The 23,405-nt window shown below is 41.2% G+C and overlaps 1 protein-coding gene across 1 annotated transcript; it reads left to right on the top strand.

Annotated features, from left to right (window-relative positions):
* Positions 1 to 15,600: 15,600 nt before the first annotated feature.
* Positions 15,601 to 22,372, top strand: LOC311118179 (NLR family CARD domain-containing protein 3-like; the record flags this gene model as incomplete). Its single annotated transcript, XM_084193034.1, has 5 exons — positions 15,601 to 15,637; positions 16,119 to 17,916; positions 18,182 to 18,355; positions 19,780 to 19,945; positions 21,830 to 22,372. The coding sequence occupies 5 exons, from the start codon at positions 15,601 to 15,603 to the stop codon at positions 22,340 to 22,342; spliced, it is 2,688 nt and encodes an 895-aa protein (XP_084049160.1). The 3' UTR covers positions 22,343 to 22,372.
* Positions 22,373 to 23,405: the final 1,033 nt, after the last annotated feature.

Below are 23,405 nucleotides of genomic sequence, written 5' to 3'. Positions count from 1 at the left end.
TGGGTTATGTATGCACTCACTAACTGTAAGTCGCTCTGGATAAGAGCGTCTGCTAAGTGATTAAAATGTAAATGTAAATGTATTGTGTTGCATGTCCGCGTTCTGGAACTGTCCGCGTCCACGTACAGAACTGCCCGCGTCCACGTACGGTTTGGCGCAAAGCATATTGTTCAGTTACGCGCTAAGTGGACTGAGGTGATGTTGGGGAACAACGACAGAGTTCGTTACAGTGTTGAGACGCTGAAGTTTATTGTTCAATTAGCTTTTTTGCGTAATGGTCAGTGACAGTATGAGTGTAGCCAGATCCTTTTCACTCGTAGCCAGATCCTTTTCACTCGCTATCCTTGTTTCATCTTGTGGCTCACCGGATTCGTCATCATCCTCGAGGGACAGACGAATGACCTGCTAGCTAGCCAAGCTAGTCGGTACAGCTAGCTAAGCTAGCTACTCTTTACCAGCAGCATCCTAGTTATCCTAGCTACCACTACATCATCACCGTCTGCCTGCTTTTCTTGTGGACCGATGGAGCTCCCGGGTTGTTTCTTCCACCTGTTAAATACGTTGGAGGGCTTCTCCCTCTCTCGTTGACGGATGCTGGCTACCTACCATCACTCTGTCCGGTTCTCCTCTTCACTAGATGGACGGTAACTTTAGTGTTTAACCCCTCTGTGTCCAAGGACTGAACTTTTTGAATATTATTTTCGGGGCGCCTCAAGTTCAATTTTTTACAACGTTTATTTCTGATAAAATTAGTTCATTGCATCCGCCATGGAACCCAGTTTCATAATATTACCTTCTGTCCCTGGTTATGAAGTAATCGCGAAAAAACAGGCCTTATGTTTAGGTATTTTTCACCCTGCCAGCTCCTATTAGTTCTACTGTAGGTTTACCTCAGTTAAAATATTATTAACAAGGTTACGGTTACGGTTACGGTTCCGGTTACGGTTACTTGGCGAGCGCACTCAATGTTAACCTGAGTACATGTTGTGGTGACCCACAGTCTAAGAGGTGTTGTCTGGCGCAAACCCATCAAACGTCAAACATTTTCTGGTCATGGTTAAACATATTTGTTTTAAGAAAAAAGTGTACAATCTAAACAAAACGCATGTCCCTGTCCTCTTTTTCAAGATGTGGCAGATTTAAACAGCCAGAATACATTTTTTTATGAAGAAATAAAAAAAATCTGATGACTTGTTGTTTCTAAATGGCTGCTGGGTAATTTGATATGCATCGAAATCTTCGTTCATAGGCATCAAATTGAGCGAATGCTGCGCATGTTCACTGAGTTGCAAACCAAATGGGTATAATGGGGTGATTGTTGTCTAATTGGGTGGTCTAGCTAATGGATTTGTAGATCTGACACAGTTGCTACCTCAGATTATGAGCCTAGCAAGTGTCATATAGCTCAGTTGGTACAGCATGGCGCTTGCAACGCCAGGGTTGTGGGTTCGTTTCCCACGGGGGGCCAGTATGAAAATGTATGCACTCACTAACTGTAAGTCGCTCTGGATAAGAGCGTCTGCTAAATATGTAAAATGTAAATGTAAAAAATTTAATGAATGAGTTATGTAGTACCCACAGATGGCCAAAGGGAGGAGCAAGAGTGCTATAAACCCATACTGTTTTTTGCCATATAAACCCTAAACCTAACAATCAATCAAATGTATTTATAAAGCTCTTTTTACACCAGCAGATGTCACGAAGTGCTATACAGAAACTCTTACCCTACTTATAACCTATTTTAGCCGTAACCCTAACCCCTAATTCTAGGGTAGGGTAGCCTAGAACACTTTTAGAAACTATTTTAGTAATAATATTATCTTAATAAATACAATTATAGTATTAAATAGTGTTTTAATTATTTTGTTGTTATTTTATTATATGTATAATAGCAAGACAGAACACTTGATAAATAAGACACATTTGTTTTGTTTTGGGTGACCTAGTAACCTCTGTGTGAAAGTCCAGCAATTGGCGTGGGGCAGGTTTGAGACTGATCTAATACACTTTATTTCTCAGCTGCCTCACCAACGTCTGTACGTGAATTAATAACTTTTAATTGCTAAATATTTCCAATAGATTGCAGCATAAGACCACGAAGCATCAGTTATAGGCTACAAGCAGCAATATGATTGACATAAAATAGCATATATAAATATATAATATAATTGGTTATTTAGCAGACGCTCTTATCCAGAGCGACTTACAGGAGCAGTTAGGGTTAAGTGCCTTGCTCAAGGGCACATCGACAGATTTTTCACCTAGTCGGCTCGGGGATTAGAACCAGCAACCTTTCGGTTACTGGCACAACGCTCTTAACCACTAAGCTACCTGCCGCCCGCATGCAACCAAATACTATGTGTCCCATGATTTTCTGAAATGGTCACTCATTACTTTAGTTAGCTATATATCTCGTATTAGGCCTGTGATGCTTTTGGAAGAGCAATTACATAGTGACTATAGCAGGTGTTGAACCCCAGGTAAATAATCACTAGTCAGATGCTCCAACCTCAACCCTAGTATACATGCATTTTTAAATATCTAATATTGCGATTAAACAACCTCGGAATAGAAAAGACAAGAGTGCGTCTTCCAGCCCACCAATAAATTACATCATGCAACCCTTGCGGTTAGCAAATGTACCTCAACATGCCCCTCGCTTGTGCTAGAAGGCAGAGTGCTCGCTGCTAGTTGATGAATCTGACAATGAATGTACTAGGAAAATACGGTTTTCTGGACCAGAGGTGACTAAATTAATGTTCAGGCTTATTGATAATCATTATAGTAATGAAGTATAATTTCAAAACATGAGTATAAAAACAGGTAATAATAAACATGAATCATCATTATATTATTTCACAGAAATCTGTTAAATGCTTTTTCAGTCGTTCCTCTTGCGTTAGCAGTGTGGAAAGGAACAGTAAAATGCATGTGCAGGAGTTTTCCTGTGAGGAGGAGTGGTGGTGTATCCAGGGAGAAAACTAAACTAACCTTCTGAAATGTCATTCGTGATCTTATGCCTCCATCTTTTGGAATTATTTAGTAACTGCAGTAGTACTGAATAAAGTATATCCTTACTAAAGTAGTAATTACACAGAATTGCAAAATATGACATTTTCAAGTTCATTTTACCACTTACGACCATAACATAACAATTTATAGCAGAACAAACAATGAAACTGACATAAACCAAAAACACCATACATTTAGTTATATACTATTTATTTAGATGGGTGACATTATCTGCCAAAGTAACACCACTGTAGATAAAGAAGAGCTCTCCAGTAGGTGAACCAAAACTTTCAAAGACCATTTTCTCAAAATTGAGGTTACAAGTTTATCATCTTTCAAAGCAGAATTACTTTCCCATTGTTCCTCAACTGTAGTGTATGATATACCTTTTTCTAGCTGAGTCTCTACTTTTATCCAATGTAAAAAACACAATTTCAAATTTTGCTACATAAAATTGAGCTGATCGGTCACATTTGACTATGTAAAACTTAGCAGTACTACTGAGGCAGATATATATTATTACTGTGTAAAACCTAGCAATACTACTTATTTCTCTGAGAGTGAGACAGATATATATTATTACTGTGTAAAACCTAGCAGTACTACTTATTTCTCTGAGAGTGAGGCAGATATATATATATTATTACTGTGTAAAACCTAGCAGTACTACTTATTTCTCTGAGAGTGAGGCAGATATATTATTACTGTGTAAAACCTAGCAGTACTACTTATTTCTCTGAGAGTGAGGCAGATATATAGCATTGTGCAAAAAAACATGATTATTTGTCTCTCTGAAGTGAAACCATCAAGTGATAGATTTTAAACAAATACATGTCTGTCATCGAACAATCCCATACCATGATTAGATAGTGAAAAAACACACCAATCTCTTTAATAATTTCTTTAAACAATAAAGGCTAATTTACCAACATTTCTGAAAATGGATATATAGCGTTTTGGAATGAAACTCTTGTTTCCCCATCTGAGTTCAGAGTAGATTAGAGATGTAATGTTTGTCTCTGTTGTGTTGAAGCCCAATCAAGCAGGAGAGACCAGCCTCCCCTGTACCCAGCTGTGTGTCCATGAAGAGTGACCGGTCTATGGCTCTACCTATGAGGTTTAGAGAGGGAGACTTTTCTAGTGAACAAAGGTAAGAAAGAACTCATGGGTCATGGTCAGTGGGTTAAACAACACTGTCTCTAGTCATTTCTCCTCTCCCATTTTCCCATTTCTTTTTGTTGTTTTCATAATCCATATGCTAAATATTTTTTCCATTTTCATAGTCCTGAAACAATATTAAACAAACACAACATTCCCTGTGTGTGTGTGTGTCTGTCAGTGAGTGTGTGTGTGTGTGTGTGTGTGTGTGTGCACTCCCTGGATGAGGCGATGTAATCTCTATCCTGATTGCCTAGTCACTTTTACCCCTACGTACATGTACATATTTCCTAAATTACCTCAACTACCTGGTACCCCTGCACGTTGACTCAGTACTGGTACTCCTTGTATATAGTCTAGTTATTACCTCAACTACCTTGTACCCCTGCACATTGACTCAGTACTGGTACTCCTTGTATATAGTCTAGTTATTACATCAACTACCTGGTACCCCTGCACATTGACTCAGTACTGGTACTCCTTGTATATAGTCTAGTTATTACCTCAACTACCTGGTACCCCTGCACGTTGACTCAGTACTGGTACTCCTTGTATATAGTCTAGTTATTACCTCAACTTCCTGGTACCCCTGCACATTGACTCAGTACTGGTACTCCTTGTATATAGTCTAGTTATTACCTCAACTACCTTGTACCCCTGCACATTGACTCAGTACTGGTACTCCTTGTATATAGTCTAGTTATTAACTCAGCTTCCTGGTACCCCTGCACATTGACTCAGTACTGGTACTCCTTGTATATAGTCTAGTTATTACCTCAACTACCTGGTACCCCTGCACATTGACTCAGTACTGGTACTCCTTGTATATAGTCTAGTTATTACATCAACTACCTGGTACCCCTGCACATTGACTCAGTACTGGTACTCCTTGTATATAGTCTAGTTATTACCTCAACTACCTGGTACCCTGCACATTGACTCAGTACTGGTACTCCTTGTATATAGTCTAGTTATTACATCAACTACCTGGTACCCTGCACATTGACTCAGTACTGGTACTCCTGGTATATAGTCTAGTATTACCTCAACTACCTGGTACCCTGCACATTGACTCAGTACTGGTACTCCTTGTATATAGTCTAGTTATTACATCAACTACCTGGTACCCCTGCACATTGACTCAGTACTGGTACTCCTTGTATATAGTCTAGTTATTACCTCAACTTCCTGGTACCCCTGCACATTGACGCAGTACTGGTACTCCTTGTATATAGTCTAGTTATTACCTCAACTTCCTGGTACCCCTGCACATTGACTCAGTACTGGTACTCCTTGTATATAGTCTACTTATTACATCAACTACCTGGTACCCCTGCACATTGACTCAGTACTGGTACTCCTTGTATATAGTCTAGTTATTACCTCAACTACCTTGTACCCCTGCACATTGACTCAGTAATGGTACTCCTTGTATATAGTCTAGTTATTACCTCAACTACCTGGTACACCTGGACATTGACTCAGTACTGGTACTCCTTGTATATAGTCTAGTTATTACCTCAACTACCTGGTACCCCTGCACATTGACTGAGTACTGGTACTCCTTGTATATAGTCTAGTTATTACCTCAACTACCTGGTACCCTGCACATTGACTCAGTACTGGTACTCCTTGTATATAGTCTAGTTATTACATCAACTACCTGGTACCCCTGCACATTGACTCAGTACTGGTACTCCTTGTATATAGTCTAGTTATTACCTCAACTACCTGGTACCCTGCACATTGACTCAGTACTGGTACTCCTTGTATATAGTCTAGTTATTACCTCAACTACCTGGTACCCTGCACATTGACTCAGTACTGGTACTCCTTATATATAGTCTAGTTATTACCTCAACTACCTGGTACCCTGCACATTGACTCAGTACTGGTACTCCTTGTATATAGTCTAGTTATTACATCAACTACCTGGTACCCCTGCACATTGACTCAGTACTGGTACTCCTTGTATATAGTCTAGTTATTACCTCAACTACCTGGTACCCCTGCACATTGACTCAGTACTGGTACTCCTTGTATATAGTCTAGTTATTACCTCAACTACCTGGTACCCCTGCACATTGACTCAGTACTGGTACTCCTTATAGGCTCATTACTACCTCAACTACCTGGTACCCTGCACGTTGACTCAGTACTGGTACTCCTTGTATATAGTCTAGTTATTACATCAACTACCTGGTACCCCTGCACATTGACTCAGTACTGGTACTCCTTGTATATAGTCTAGTTATTACCTCAACTACCTGGTACCCTGCACATTGATTCAGTACTGGTACTCCTTGTATATATTCTAGTTATTACCTCAACTACCTGGTACCCCTGGACATTGACTAAGTACTGGTACTCCTTGTATATAGTCTAGTTATTACATCAACTACCTGGTACCCTGCACATTGACTCAGTACTGGTACTCCTTGGATATAGTCTAGTTATTACCTCAACTTCCTGGTACCCCTGCACATTGACTCAGTACTGGTACTCCTTGTATATAGTCTAGTTATTACCTCAACTACCTGGTACCCTGCACATTGACTCAGTACTGGTACTCCTGGTATATAGTCTAGTTATTACCTCAACTACCTGGTACCCTGCACATTGACTCAGTACTGGTACTCCTTGTATATAGTCTAGTTATTACCTCAACTACCTGGTACCCCTGCACATTGACTCAGTACTGGTACTCCTTGTATATAGTCTAGTTATTACCTCAACTACCTGGTACCCCTGCACGTTGACTCAGTACTGGTACTCCTTGTATATAGTCTAGTTATTACCTCAACTACCTGGTACCCCTGCACATTGACTCAGTACTGGTACTCCTTATATATAGTCTAGTTATTACATCAACTACCTGGTACCCCTGCACATTGACTCAGTACTGGTACTCCTTATATATAGTCTAGTTATTACCTCAACTACCTGGTACCCCTGCACATTGACTCAGTACTGGTACTCCTTGTATATAGTCTAGTTATTACCTCAACTACCTGGTACCCTGAACATTGACTCAGTACTGGTACTCCTTGTATATAGTCTAGTTATTACCTCAATTACCTGGTACCCTGCACATTGACTCAGTACTGGTACTCCTTGTATATAGTCTAGTTATTACCTCAACTACCTGGTACCCTGCACATTGACTCAGTACTGGTACTCCTTGTATATAGTCTAGTTATTACCTCAACTACCTGGTACCCTGCACATTGACTCAGTACTGGTACTCCTTGTATATAGTCTAGTTATTACATCAACTACCTGGTACCCCTGCACATTGACTCAGTACTGGTACTCCTTGTGTATAGTCTAGTTATTACATCAACTACCTGGTACCCCTGCACATTGACTCAGTACTGGTACTCCTTGTATATAGTCTAGTTATTACCTCAACTACCTGGTACCCCTGCACATTGACTCAGTACTGGTACTCCTTGTATATAGTCTAGTTATTACCTCAACTACCTGGTACCCCTGCACATTGACTCAGTACTGGTACTCCTTATAGGCTCATTACTACCTCAACTACCTGGTACCCTGCACGTTGACTCAGTACTGGTACTCCTTGTATATAGTCTAGTTATTACCTCAACTACCTGGTACCCTGCACATTGACTCAGTACTGGTACTCCTTATATATAGTCTAGTTATTACCTCAACTACCTGGTACCCTGCACATTGACTCAGTACTGGTACTCCTTGTATATAGTCTAGTTATTACATCAACTACCTGGTACCCCTGCACATTGACTCAGTACTGGTACTCCTTGTATATAGTCTAGTTATTACCTCAACTACCTGGTACCCCTGCACATTGACTCAGTACTGGTACTCCTTGTATATAGTCTAGTTATTACCTCAACTACCTGGTACCCCTGCACATTGACTCAGTACTGGTACTCCTTATAGGCTCATTACTACCTCAACTACCTGGTACCCTGCACGTTGACTCAGTACTGGTACTCCTTGTATATAGTCTAGTTATTACATCAACTACCTGGTACCCCTGCACATTGACTCAGTACTGGTACTCCTTGTATATAGTCTAGTTATTACCTCAACTACCTGGTACCCTGCACATTGATTCAGTACTGGTACTCCTTGTATATATTCTAGTTATTACCTCAACTACCTGGTACCCCTGGACATTGACTCAGTACTGGTACTCCTTGTATATAGTCTAGTTATTACATCAACTACCTGGTACCCTGCACATTGACTCAGTACTGGTACTCCTTGGATATAGTCTAGTTATTACCTCAACTTCCTGGTACCCCTGCACATTGACTCAGTACTGGTACTCCTTGTATATAGTCTAGTTATTACCTCAACTACCTGGTACCCTGCACATTGACTCAGTACTGGTACTCCTGGTATATAGTCTAGTTATTACCTCAACTACCTGGTACCCTGCACATTGACTCAGTACTGGTACTCCTTGTATATAGTCTAGTTATTACCTCAACTACCTGGTACCCCTACACATTGACTCAGTACTGGTACTCCTTGTATATAGTCTAGTTATTACCTCAACTACCTGGTACCCCTGCACGTTGACTCAGTACTGGTACTCCTTGTATATAGTCTAGTTATTACCTCAACTACCTGGTACCCCTGCACATTGACTCAGTACTGGTACTCCTTATATATAGTCTAGTTATTACATCAACTACCTGGTACCCCTGCACATTGACTCAGTACTGGTACTCCTTATATATAGTCTAGTTATTACCTCAACTACCTGGTACCCCTGCACATTGACTCAGTACTGGTACTCCTTGTATATAGTCTAGTTATTACCTCAACTACCTGGTACCCTGAACATTGACTCAGTACTGGTACTCCTTGTATATAGTCTAGTTATTACCTCAACTACCTGGTACCCTGCACATTGACTCAGTACTGGTACTCCTTGTATATAGTCTAGTTATTACCTCAACTACCTGGTACCCTGCACATTGACTCAGTACTGGTACTCCTTGTATATAGTCTAGTTATTACATCAACTACCTGGTACCCCTGCACATTGACTCAGTACTGGTACTCCTTGTATATAGTCTAGTTATTACATCAACTACCTGGTACCCCTGCACATTGACTCAGTACTGGTACTCCTTATATATAGTCTAGTTATTACATCAACTACCTGGTACCCCTGCACATTGACTCAGTACTGGTACTCCTTATATATAGTCTAGTTATTACCTCAACTACCTGGTACCCCTGCACATTGACTCAGTACTGGTACTCCTTGTATATAGTCTAGTTATTACCTCAACTACCTGGTACCCTGAACATTGACTCAGTACTGGTACTCCTTGTATATAGTCTAGTTATTACTTCAACTACCTGGTACCCTGCACATTGACTCAGTACTGGTACTCCTTGTATATAGTCTAGTTATTACCTCAACTACCTGGTACCCTGCACATTGACTCAGTACTGGTACTCCTTGTATATAGTCTAGTTATTACATCAACTACCTGGTACCCCTGCACATTGACTCAGTACTGGTACTCCTTGTATATAGTCTAGTTATTACATCAACTACCTGGTACCCCTGCACATTGACTCAGTACTGGTACTCCTTGTATATAGTCTAGTTATTACCTCAACTACCTGGTACCCCTGCACATTGACTCAGTACTGGTACTCCTTGTATATAGTCTAGTTATTACCTCAACTACCTTGTACCCCTGCACATTGACTCAGTACTGGTACTCCTTATAGGCTCATTACTACCTCAACTACCTGGTACCCTGCACGTTGACTCAGTACTGGTACTCCTTGTATATAGTCTAGTTATTACATCAACTACCTGGTACCCCTGCACATTGACTCAGTACTGGTACTCCTTGTATATAGTCTAGTTATTACCTCAACTACCTGGTACCCTGCACATTGACTCAGTACTGGTACTCCTGGTATATAGTCTAGTTATTACCTCAACTACCTGGTACCCTGCACATTGACTCAGTACTGGTACTCCTTGTATATAGTCTAGTTATTACCTCAACTACCTGGTACCCCTGCACATTGACTCAGTACTGGTACTCCTTGTATATAGTCTAGTTATTACCTCAACTTCCTGGTACCCCTGCACATTGACTCAGTACTGGTACTCCTTGTATATAGTCTAGTTATTACATCAACTACCTGGTACCCCTGCACATTGACTCAGTACTGGTACTCCTTGTATATAGTCTAGTTATTACCTCAACTACCTTGTACCCCTGCACATTGACTCAGTAATGGTACTCCTTGTATATAGTCTAGTTATTACCTCAACTACCTGGTACACTGGACATTGACTCAGTACTGGTACTCCTTGTATATAGTCTAGTTATTACCTCAACTACCTGGTACCCCTGCACATTGACTGAGTACTGGTACTCCTTGTATATAGTCTAGTTATTACCTCAACTACCTGGTACCCCTGTACATTGACTCAGTATTGGTACTCCTTGTATATAGTCTAGTTATTACCTCAACTATCTGGTACCCCTGCACATTGACTCAGTACTGGTACTCCTTGTATATAGTCTAGTTATTACCTCAACTACCTGGTACCCTGCACATTGACTCTGTACTGGTACTCCTTGTATATAGTCTAGTTATTACATCAACTACCTGGTACCCCTGCACATTGACTCAGTACTGGTACTCCTTGTATATAGTCTAGTTATTACCTCAACTACCTGGTACCCCTGCACATTGACTCAGTACTGGTACTCCTTGTATATAGTCTAGTTATTACCTCAACTACCTGGTACCCCTGCACATTGACTCAGTACTGGTACTCCTTGTATATAGTCTAGTTATTACCTCAACTACCTGGTACCCCTGGACATTGATTCAGTACTGGTACTCCTTGTATATAGTCTAGTTATTACCTCAACTACCTGGTACCCCTGCACATTGACTCAGTACTGGTACTCCTTGTATATAGTCTAGTTATTACCTCAACTACCTGGTACCCTGCACATTGACTCAGTACTGGTACTCCTTGTATATAGTCTAGTTATTACATCAACTACCTGGTACCCCTGCACATTGACTCAGTACTGGTACTCCTTGTATATAGTCTAGTTATTACCTCAACTACCTGGTACCCCTGCACATTGACTCAGTACTGGTACTCCTTGTATATAGTCTAGTTTTTACCTCAACTTCCTGGTACCCTTGCACATTGACTCAGTACTGGTACTCCTTGTATATAGTCTAGTTATTACCTCAACTACCTGGTACCCTGCACATTGACTCAATACTGGTACTCCTTGTATATAGTCTAGTTATTACATCAACTACCTGGTACCCCTGCACATTGACTCAGTACTGGTACTCCTTGTATATAGTCTAGTTATTACCTCAACTACCTGGTACCCCTGGACATTGATTCAGTACTGGTACTCCTTGTATATAGTCTAGTTATTACCTCAACTACCTGGTACCCCTGCACATTGACTCAGTACTGGTACTCCTTGTATATAGTCTAGTTATTACCTCAACTACCTGGTACCCTGCACATTGACTCAGTACTGGTACTCCTTGTATATAGTCTAGTTATTACATCAACTACCTGGTACCCCTGCACATTGACTCAGTACTGGTACTCCTTGTATATAGTCTAGTTATTACCTCAACTACCTGGTACCCCTGCACATTGACTCAGTACTGGTACTCCTTGTATATAGTCTAGTTATTACCTCAACTACCTGGTACCCCTGCACATTGACTCAGTACTGGTACTCCTTGTATATAGTCTAGTTATTACCTCAACTACCTGGTACCCTGCACATTGACTCAATACTGGTACTCCTTGTATATAGTCTAGTTATTACATCAACTACCTGGTACCCCTGCACATTGACTCAGTACTGGTACTCCTTGTATATAGTCTAGTTATTACCTCAACTACCTGGTACCCCTGGACATTGATTCAGTACTGGTACTCCTTGTATATAGTCTAGTTATTACCTCAACTACCTGGTACCCCTGCACATTGACTCAGTACTGGTACTCCTTGTATATAGTCTAGTTATTACCTCAACTACCTGGTACCCTGCACATTGACTCAGTACTGGTACTCCTTGTATATAGTCTAGTTATTACATCAACTACCTGGTACCCCTGCACATTGACTCAGTACTGGTACTCCTTGTATATAGTCTAGTTATTACCTCAACTACCTGGTACCCCTGCACATTGACTCAGTACTGGTACTCCTTGTATATAGTCTAGTTATTACCTCAACTACCTGGTACCCCTGCACATTGACTCAGTACTGGTACTCCTTGTATATAGTCTAGTTATTACCTCAACTTCCTGGTACCCCTGCACATTGACTCAGTACTGGTACTCCTTGTATATAGTCTAGTTATTACCTCAACTACCTGGTACCCTGCACATTGACTCAGTACTGGTACTCCTTGTATATAGTCTAGTTATTACCTCAACTACCTGGTACCCTGCACATTGACTCAGTACTGGTACTCCTTATATATAGTCTAGTTATTACCTCAACTACCTGGTACCCCTGCACATTGACTCAGTACTGGTACTCCTTATAGCCTCATTATTGTTATTTTATTATGTTACTATTTCCTTTTTTTATTTAGCTAATATTTGTGACTTTTTAACTCTGCATTGTTGGGAAAGGGCTCGTAAGTAAGCATTTCACGGTAAAGTGTACCACTGTTGTATTCGGCGCATGTGAGAAATACAATTTGATTTGATTTGAAGCTCATGCGCAGAAATACGTCATTGAGTCTAATGGTCGTCTTGTGCCGAACTGCACATGTGCTGGATGTCAAATCAAAGGCACTCCTTCGATAAAAAGTTGTTTTTGACTAACATGAAAATGTGTCCGTTTGTTAAACTACTTAAGACAGAACATTTTCAAAATGAACAACTAAGGAAGTGATTTTTACCTCTCATTGACTTCTCAAACCCCAAACCCTGGCCTGGTTTGCTTCATATGCGTTCCCAGAAGACATTTTGTACATCAGCAGTTGTCACAAAGTGCTTATATAGAAACCCAGTCTAACACCCCAAAGAGCAAGCAATGCAGATGTAGAAGCACGGTGGCTAGGAAAAACTCCCTAGAAAGGCAGGAACCTAGGAAGAAACCTAGAGAGGAACCAGGCTCTGAGGGGTGGCCAGTCCTCTTCTGGCTGTGCTGGGGGGTGATTATAAGAGGATATGGCCATTAAGTACAGATCGTTCTTCAAGATTTTCAAATGTTCATAGATGACCAGCAGGGTCAAATAATAATCACTGTGGTTATTGAGGGTGCAACACGTTAGCACCTCAGGAGTAAATGTCAGTTGGCTTTTCATAGCCGAGCATTCAGAGGTCGAGACAGCAGGTGTGGTAGAGAGAGAGAAGGAGAGGGAGAGAGAGAGAGGGGCGAAACAGCAGGTTCGGGACAAGGTCGCACGTCCGGTGAACAGGTCAGAGTTCCATTTCCGCAGGCAGACCAGTAGAAACTGGATCAGCAGCATGACAAGGTATCACGTCCGGTGGAGCATGTATCGATACTGATAGGATCGAAAGAAAGGGAGCGCTGCTCTCGGATCAGTTTTCCCCATTCAAATTTTTCCATATAATTAGTTCACGATGCTGATTACAGATCAGCTTATAGAAAGATATTACTACCTACGGCTGCAAATATTGAGGCTGCTAATTCTAAATCACAGATTTGGCACATCATTGGGCACATGTTAGGCTACACATCATGAAATATATTGAGACAAATTACAGACCGTAGTCTACAAGTAGAAAAATAGAACTCAATTGATTGAACATTAAATGTATTTCAATTTGATTGAAATAGGCCTATAGCCTACTGTTTATATTTTAATGCAGTCATCTTGGTGTTCATTTGAAACAAATTTGTATACGTCCCTTGTTTGAATCAATTGCAAAGACATTGGCAACTTTGTATTTGTACTCAACTTTGTTCTGAATTTATCTGCGGTCACAAAGAGACGGATAAACCATGTGATTCTATGTTTACTGGAGATCTTCTGTGTATAAAGTCATGCGGAAGGGCAAAAAAGCATCTATGATGCTAATAGGAAGATTCTAACAATGAACTTAGCCTTAAGATGCTTTTGGGAAACCAGTCCTGGATAAGAACATCTGCTAAATGACTAAAATGTAAAATGTAAATGTTTTACATACAGATCTCATATTACTGTATTGAATGTTGTACATGTGTACAGTACTTTATTACAAATGTGGTTATTTGTTACATTTATTACTGTGTAAAACCTAGCAATACTTCTGATTTCTCTGAGAGTGAGGCAGATATATAGCATTTTACAAAAGAAACACATTATTTGTCTCTGAAATGTAACCATCAAGTGATAGATTTTAAACAAATACATGTCTGTCATTGAACAACCCCATGCCATGATTAGATAGTGAAAAAACACACCAATCTCTTTCATAATTTCTTTAAAGAATATAAGCTAATTTACCAACATTTCTGAAAATTGCGTTTTAGAATGAAACTCTTCATATGTTTCCCCATCTGAGCTCAGAGTAGATGAGAGATGTAATGTTTGTCTCTGTTGTGTTGAAGCCCAATCAAGCAGGAGAGACCAGCCTCCCCTGTACCCAGCTGTGTGTCCATGAAGAGTGACTGGTCTATGAAACCTCCTATATCCTTTAGAGAGGGAGACTTTTCTACTGAACAAAGGTAAGAAGAACTCATGGGTCATGGTCAGTGAGTTAAACAACACTGTCTCTAGTCATTTTACCATTTATTTTTGTTGTTTTCATAATCCATAGGCTAATCCTTTTTTCCATTTTCATAGTCCTGAAACAATATTAAACTAACACAACATTCCCTCCCTGTGTGTGTGTGTGTGTGTGTGTGTGTGTGTGTGTGTGTGTGTGTGTGTGTGTGTGTGTGTGTGTGTGTGTGTGTGTGTGTGTGTGTGTGTGTGTGTGTGTGCACTCCCTGGATGAGGAGATGTAATCTCATGTTTTGTCCACAGAAACCAACATGAGAGATCAGAGTCAGAGATTCTCAGTGGTCAGTCTTCCCAGAGTCATCAAACAGACCTGGCCTCCATATTCAGTGTATGTGGTCCTGTTATGTACATTTGTTTTTGTTTACCTCAAGTAAAGTTGATCTGTCAATCATTCATTCATGTGTTAATGGGAAAGCATTTAGTCTCTTGCTTAACTGATTTACTTGATTTATTTCAGTTGCTTGAAGAGAATATTATGACATTTGTGAAGAACGAGCTGAAGATGTTCAAGAGGATTCTTAGTCCAGAACTCCCAGAAGGCTTTGAGAGTCAGAAGCAGGATAAGGAAGTGGTGGATGCTGAAGATGAGAAGCAGGAGAGCAGTGCCAGAGAGGGGGCTCTGAAGATCACACTGCACGTCCTGAGGAAAATGAACCAGAAGGAGCTTGCTGACACACTGGAGAAAAGTAAGAGCTGTCTGCCTCATGTTGAATGCTGTTTTAGAACATTTAAAAGCTGTAGCTAAAGTACAGCTAAAGTAGTTGTGTAACTCAGTGATATTGTAGCAGCCTTAACACAACACCTAGTGACCTCATCAAGTAGAAGCAGGGATGTGTTGTGTTGTGTTGTGTTGTGTTGAGAGAGAGAGAGAGAGAGAGAGAGAGAGAGAGAGAGAGAGAGAGAGAGAGAGACAGCGAGAGAGAGAGACAGCGAGAGAGAGAGACAGCGAGAGAGAGAGAGAGAGAGAGAGAGAGAGAGAGAGAGAGAGAGAGAAGATCATAATAATATAATCAGTCACACCAGTCTGTAATGCATTATGAAAACATTTACACATTTATACAGTCAGTTAAGAGAATAAAGTATTATCATTTAAAATGTTATAACAGTCCTAGAATACTGTAGGCATTAAAACAGACGTAATATTAATATGTTTTGTGTTATTTCTAGATTCAGATGAGCGTGCTGTGATTCTTCAACGTGAACTCAAATCTAATCTAAAGAAGAAGTTTCAATGTGTATTTGAGGGGATCGCTAAACAAGGAAACCCAACACTTCTCAATAAGATCTACACAGAGCTCTACATCACAGAGGGTGGAACAGGAGAGGTCAATAATGAACATGAGCTGAGACAGATTGAGACAACAACCAGGAAACAAGCAAGACCAGAGACTGCAGTCAAATGTAACGACATCTTCAAACCCTTAACTGGACAAGACAAACTTATCAGAACTGTGCTGACAAAGGGAGTCGCTGGCATTGGAAAAACAGTCTCTGTGCAGAAGTTCATTCTGGACTGGGCTGAAGGAAAAGCAAATCAGGATGTCCAATTTGTATTTTCATTCCCTTTCCGGGAGCTGAATTTGATGAAAAAGGAAAAACACACTTTGATTGAACTTCTCAATCACTTCTCAATCGAAACCAAAGAATCAAGAATCTCCAACTACGACAAGTACAAAGTTCTGTTCATCTTCGATGGTCTGGATGAGTGCCGACTGCCCTTAGACTTCCAGAAGAACAAGATCTGTTGTGACGTCACAAAGTCAACCTCAGTGGATGTTCTGCTGACAAATCTCATCAAGGGAAATCTGCTTCCCTCTGCTCTCCTCTGGATAACTACCCGACCTGCAGCAGCCAATAAGATCCCTTCAGGGTGTGTTCACCAGGTGACAGAGGTACGAGGGTTCAATGACCCACAGAAGGAGGAGTACTTCAGGAAGAGATTCAGTGATGAGGACCTGGCCAGCAGAATCATCTCACACATAAAGACATCAAGGAGCCTCCACATCATGTGCCACATTCCAGTCTTCTGTTGGATTTCTGCAACAGTCCTTGAACACATGTTGAGTACAGACAAGACAGAAGAGATGCCCAAGACACTGACTGAGATGTACTCACACCTTGTGGAGTTTCATACCAAACAGAAGAATGAAAAGTATCTTGGGAAAGAAGAGACAGGTCCACACTGGAATAAAGAGAGCATTCTGTCACTGGGAAAACTGGCTTTTCAACAGCTTGTTGAGGGCAATCTGATTTTCTATAAAAAAGACCTGAAAAGGGCTGGCATTGATGTCAATGACGCATCAGTGTACTCAGGATTGTGCACACAGATCTTTAAAGAGGAATGTGGGCTGTACCAGGACAAGGTCTACTGCTTCGTGCATCTGAGCATTCAGGAGTTTCTGGCTGCTGTATATGTGTTCCTCTCATTCATCAACAACAATGAGAATCTAATGGCCGAACCTCAATCAACCAGGAACTTTTTTGCACTGTTCAGAGACAAGCCTGAAGTTACTTTGTACAAGAGTGCTGTGGATAAAGCCTTACAAAGTGAGACAGGAAACCTGGACCTTTTCCTCCGCTTCCTTCTGGGCCTCTCACTGGAGTCCAATCAGAAGCACTTACGAGGTCTACTGACAAAGACAAGAAGCAGCTCACAGAGCCATGAAGAAATAGTCAATTACATCAAGGAGAAGATCAGGGAGAATCCCTCTCCAGAGAGGTGTATCAATCTGTTCCACTGTCTGAATGAACTGAATGACCATTCTCTAGTGGAGGAGATCCAAAGCTACCTGATATCAGGAAGTCTCTCAGAAGAAGAACTGTCACCTGCACAGTGGTCAGCTCTGGTCTTTGTGTTGCTGACTTCAGAAAAGGAGCTGGATGTGTTTGACCTGAAGAAATACTCAAGATCAGAGGAAGGTCTTCTAAGGCTGCTGCCAGTGGTCAAAGCCTCCAGAGCTGCTCTGTGAGTACATAAAATGACATTTAAATACTAATCATCAGGAAGAAATATTCAGTTTAGAGAAATATATGTATTATTGAAAAACATATTGAATCAATGCATTGATGTTCACATTAGTATAACAATATGACCATACAATTCTAGGAGACAGAAGATGAATCTATATGTTGTTTAAGAGAATAAACCAAATGCATCTGCCATTGGCCTTCTACACTACTGGTGTTAAATTAACAGTGTGTTTGTGAAATCATGATGATCTCTTTGTCAGGCTGTCAGGCTGTGGAGTCACAGAGGAAGGCTGTGCTTCTCTGGTCTCAGCTCTGAAGTCAAACCCCTCACACCTGAGAGAGCTGGATCTGAGTAACAATGACCTGAAGGATTCAGGAGTGAAGCTGCTCTCTGCTGGACTGGGGAATCCCCACTGTAAACTGGAGACTCTGAGGTCAGTATTCCTGTAGTTGGTCAACAAGTGATAACTGTTCACCAGATCCACATGTGTTTACCAGGCACACATAGTCCACACCATATGTGTTTGGACAGTGAAGCTTACAGTTTTACATTTGGTGCTATACTCCATCATTTTGGATTTGAGATATAATGTTTCATATTAGGCGACAGTACAGAATGTCACCTTTTATTTTAGGTTTTTCATATATATCTGTTTTTCTGTTTAGATAGGAAAGCATTTTATGTATCTAGTTCTCCCATTTGAAGAAGTCGAAATTATTTGGACAAATTCATTTCGTCAAAAGTTTAGTATTTGGTACCATATTCCTTACCTGCAGTGATTACATCAAGCTTGTGATTCTACAAACTTGTTGAATACATTTGCAGTTTGTCTTGGTTGTGTTTTAGATGATGTTTTTCCCAATAGAAACTGAATGGTGAATAATGTCCTGTCATTTTGGAGTCACTTCACTTGTACTGTCAGTAAGAATAGAAGATGTTCCTGAACACTTCTACATTCATGTGGATGCTACCATGATTATGAATAATCATGAATGAATCGTGAATGATGATGAATGAGAAAGTTACAGAGGAACAAGGATCATACCCCCTCTGTTATTGGTAATGGTGAGAGGTTAGCATGTTTTGTTGTAGCCTCTGTAACTTTCTCACTCATTATTATTCATGATTCATTCATGATTTTTCTTAATCATGGCATCATCAGGATTAATTTAGTAGTGTTTAGAAACATGTTATCTACTCACTTAGACAGAAAATTACTCCAGTCATCATCCACCATTCAGTTACTATTGGACAAAACATAACCCAAAACACAACCAAAACAAACTGCAAATGCAACCAATGAGTTCAAAACCAAATACTCAACTTTTGACTACTTTAATACACTATAAGTCAAATGGTCAGAATACTTATGACTTCTTCAAATCGGGGGACTAGATACATAAAGTGCTTTCATTTCTAAACGGTGAAACAGATATGTATGAAAATACCCTCAAATAAAAGGTGACATTATATACTGTCACCTCATATGAAACATTTGATCTCAAATCCAAAATGCTGAAGTACAGAGCCACATTTTAAATGTTATCTTCACTGTCAAAATAGATATGGTGTGGACTGTATACTCAATACAATCTAAATCTGATACCTCACTGTCTGTCTTTTGACTGATACTGCTTTTTAAACTGCTCTGGTCAGTCTACTCAAATATTTGTACTATACATGTTTCTCTCGACACACAATATTATGATCATTTCTAATAATGATAAATCCATTTATGAATAGATATGTCAGGGTACAGGACACTGATATATCTGAATATGTTGATAAAATAAACTGCCACTATTTTCACCACCAAAGAATATCAGTGTGGTTTTAATATGATTTGACTCTTTGCAGGCTGTCAGGCTGTCTAGTCACAGAGGAAGGCTGTGCTTCTCTGGTCTCAGCTCTGAAGTCAAACCCCTCACACCTGAGAGAGCTGGACCTGAGCTACAATCACCCAGGAGACTCAGGAGTCAGACTGCTCTCTGCTGGACTGGAGGATCCACACTGCAGCCTGGAGAAACTCAAGTATGTAGAGGGTTTATGTCAATGTTCATATCAGACATGTTGGAGTTATCAGGCTAGTTAAGACAAACATTCTGACCACCACTTGGACTAAGTTATATAAAGACTGTGTGTGTGTGTGTGTGTGTGTGTATGTGTGTGTGTGTGTGTGTCCAGTGTGTGTGTGTCCAGTGTGTGTGTGTCCAGTGTGTGTGTGTGTGTGTGTCCTGTGTGTGTGTGTCCAGTGTGTGTGTGTGTGTGTCCACGTGTATCAGTACACACACTGGACACACACAAACACTGGACACACATACACACATTTGACACACACTAGACACACACACACACACACACACACACACACACAAACACTGGACACACACACACACACATTCACACTGGACACACACACATACACTGGACAAACACACACACTGGACACACACACACACACACACAAACACACTGGACACACACACACTGGACACACACACACTGGACACACACTGGACACACACACACACAAACAGTGGACACACACATTCACTTGACAAACACACACAAACTGAACACACACACACAAACACACACACACAATGGACACACACTGGACACACACACACTGGACACACACACACACAGGACACACACAAACTGGACACACACACACACACACACACACACACACACACACACACACACAAACACTCCGCAGCACTTAGAGCCTGACAGAGTCATAAAGGAAACAGCTCAACACTCATTACATTCAGCCATAAACAACAGTAGCAAACAATATATTTGTATGGATCTGCAAATTAATCAATATGCAATGTGAATATTGTGTGTTTCCTGTCGAGACTGGGGAAGGATTTTAATGTGACACGCTTAACCCTATAAAAAGCAGGCAAACGTCACCGAAAAGTATAGCTGACTGAGAAGTTTGCTCATACACATAGTTGATAAATCCAGACACACACACATATACACACACACTCAGCTGTGTTTGCATTAATCTACTTAGTTTTCCACTGGCGGAGGAACACAGGGTGTGTTCAACAGAATGAAACCTGGACTTAGAAAATGTGAGTGTTGACTGCTGTGAAGAATATGACTAAGAATAAGTCTTAATTCAAGTGAAGTCAAAGTCAAAGACCACCATCATTACTTACTTGGTCATATTAAATATTAGCTGTAGTTCTACAGAAGCACAAATCAGGGACACCAAAGTTTACAAAGAGTTGCTTTGACAATGTGTGTGTCTGTGTGTGGCGTGTTCCTGTTACATTAGAAATGTGTGTGTGTGTGTTAAGGGTGTGTGTGTGTGTTCAGGATGTGTGTGTGTGTGTGTGTGTGTGGTCATGTGTGGCGTGTTTGTATTACGTTAGAAATATGTGTATGTGTGTGGGTGTATCCAGTGTGTGTGTATGTGTGTGTTCAGGATGTGTGTGTGTGTGTTCAGGATGTGTGTGTGTGTGTGTGTGTTTTCAGGATGTGTGTGTGTTTGTGTGTTTGTTCAGGTTGTGTGTGTGTTCAGTTTGTGTGTGTGTGTGTGTGTGTTCAGGATGTGTGTGTGTGTGTCCAGTGTGTGTGTGTGTTCAGGATGTGTGTGTGTGTGTGTGTGTGTGTGTATTCAGGATGTGTGTGTGTTTGTGTGTTTGTTCAGGTTGTGTGTGTGTTCAGTTTGTGTGTGTGTGTGTAATGAATGGGAATAAGTGTGTTTTATATTACCATACAGTATAACATATGATCATTCAACAAGCCTCAAGTTACCTTAACTTCTCCTTTTGATACCTAGAAACATCTACATTAAATGAATTAGTGAAAAGCGAGTTAACATTCTAATGTGAATGATGATGATTTCTAATATTGTGTCTGGTTTCATCCATCAGATGTCTGTGATCTCACACTGGACCCAAACACAGTAAACAGACTCCTCTCTCTGTCTAAGGAGAACAGAAAGGTGACATGCAGGGGAGAGGAGCAGCCGTATCCTGATCACCCAGAGAGATTTGAGTTCTGGAGACAGGTGCTGTGTAGAGAGGGTCTGACTGGGCGCTGTTACTGGGAGGTAGAGTGGAGTGGGAGAGGGGCTGTTATAGGAGTGGCATATAAAGGAATCAGCAGGAGAGGAAGGGGTAATGACTGTGGGATTGGATGTAATGACAAGTCCTGGAGTCTGATCTGCTCTGACAACAGTTACTCTGCCTGGCACAATAATAAGTCCACTACCATAGACGTCCCCTCCTCCAGCTCCCACAGAGTAGGAGTGTATCTGGACTGGCCAGCCGGCACTCTGTCCTTCTACAGAGTCTCCTCTGACACACTGACCCACCTGAACACATTCCACTCCACATTCACTGAGCCCCTCTATCCAGGGTTTAGGGTTTATGGTGACTCCTTAGTGTCCCTGTAAATAATAACCATGGTAACACTGGACACACACACACACACACACTGGGAACACACACATACTGGACACACAAACACTGGACACACACACACACATTCTGAACACACACACACACTGGACACACACACACACAGAGAACACACACACACACTGGACACACACACACACACACACACACACACACACACACACACACTGGACAAACACACACACACACACAGGACACACACTCATACACATTGGACACACACATACACACTGGAAACAAACACACAGGACACACATACACACTGGACACACACAAACACACAGGACACACATACACACTGGACACACACAAACACACAGGACACACACACAGGACAATCACACACACTGGACACACACACTCACACACACTGGACACACACACACACCTGACACACACACACACACACACACACACAGGACATACACACAGGACACACACACACTGGACACACACACCTGACACACACACACACACACACACACACACACACAGGACCACACACAGGACACACACACATACGCTGGACACACACACACTGGACACACAAACACATACACACTGGACACACGCACCTGACACACACACACACAGGACACACACATTGGACACACACACACACACACACACTGGACACACACACTCACACACACTGGACACACACACACACACACAGGACACACACACACAGGACACACACACACACACTGGACACACACACAGGACACACACACACACACACCTGACACACACACAGGACACACTCACACACACTGGACACAAACAAACACACACACACACACACACACACACACACACACACTCACACTGGACCCACACACATACATACTGGACACACACACACACACACACACGACACACACACATACACACTGGACACACACACACCTGACACACACACACACACACACTGGACACACACACACAGGACACACACACACTGGACACACACTCAAACACACTGGACACACACACTGGACACTTACACTCACACACACTGGACACACACACATACAC

Source organism: Coregonus lavaretus (genome assembly GCF_964263955.1).
Source record: "Coregonus lavaretus genome assembly, contig: HAP1_SCAFFOLD_1194, whole genome shotgun sequence".
Taxonomy (NCBI): domain Eukaryota; kingdom Metazoa; phylum Chordata; class Actinopteri; order Salmoniformes; family Salmonidae; genus Coregonus; species Coregonus lavaretus.
This window is presented reverse-complemented; position numbering and strand designations above follow the sequence as displayed.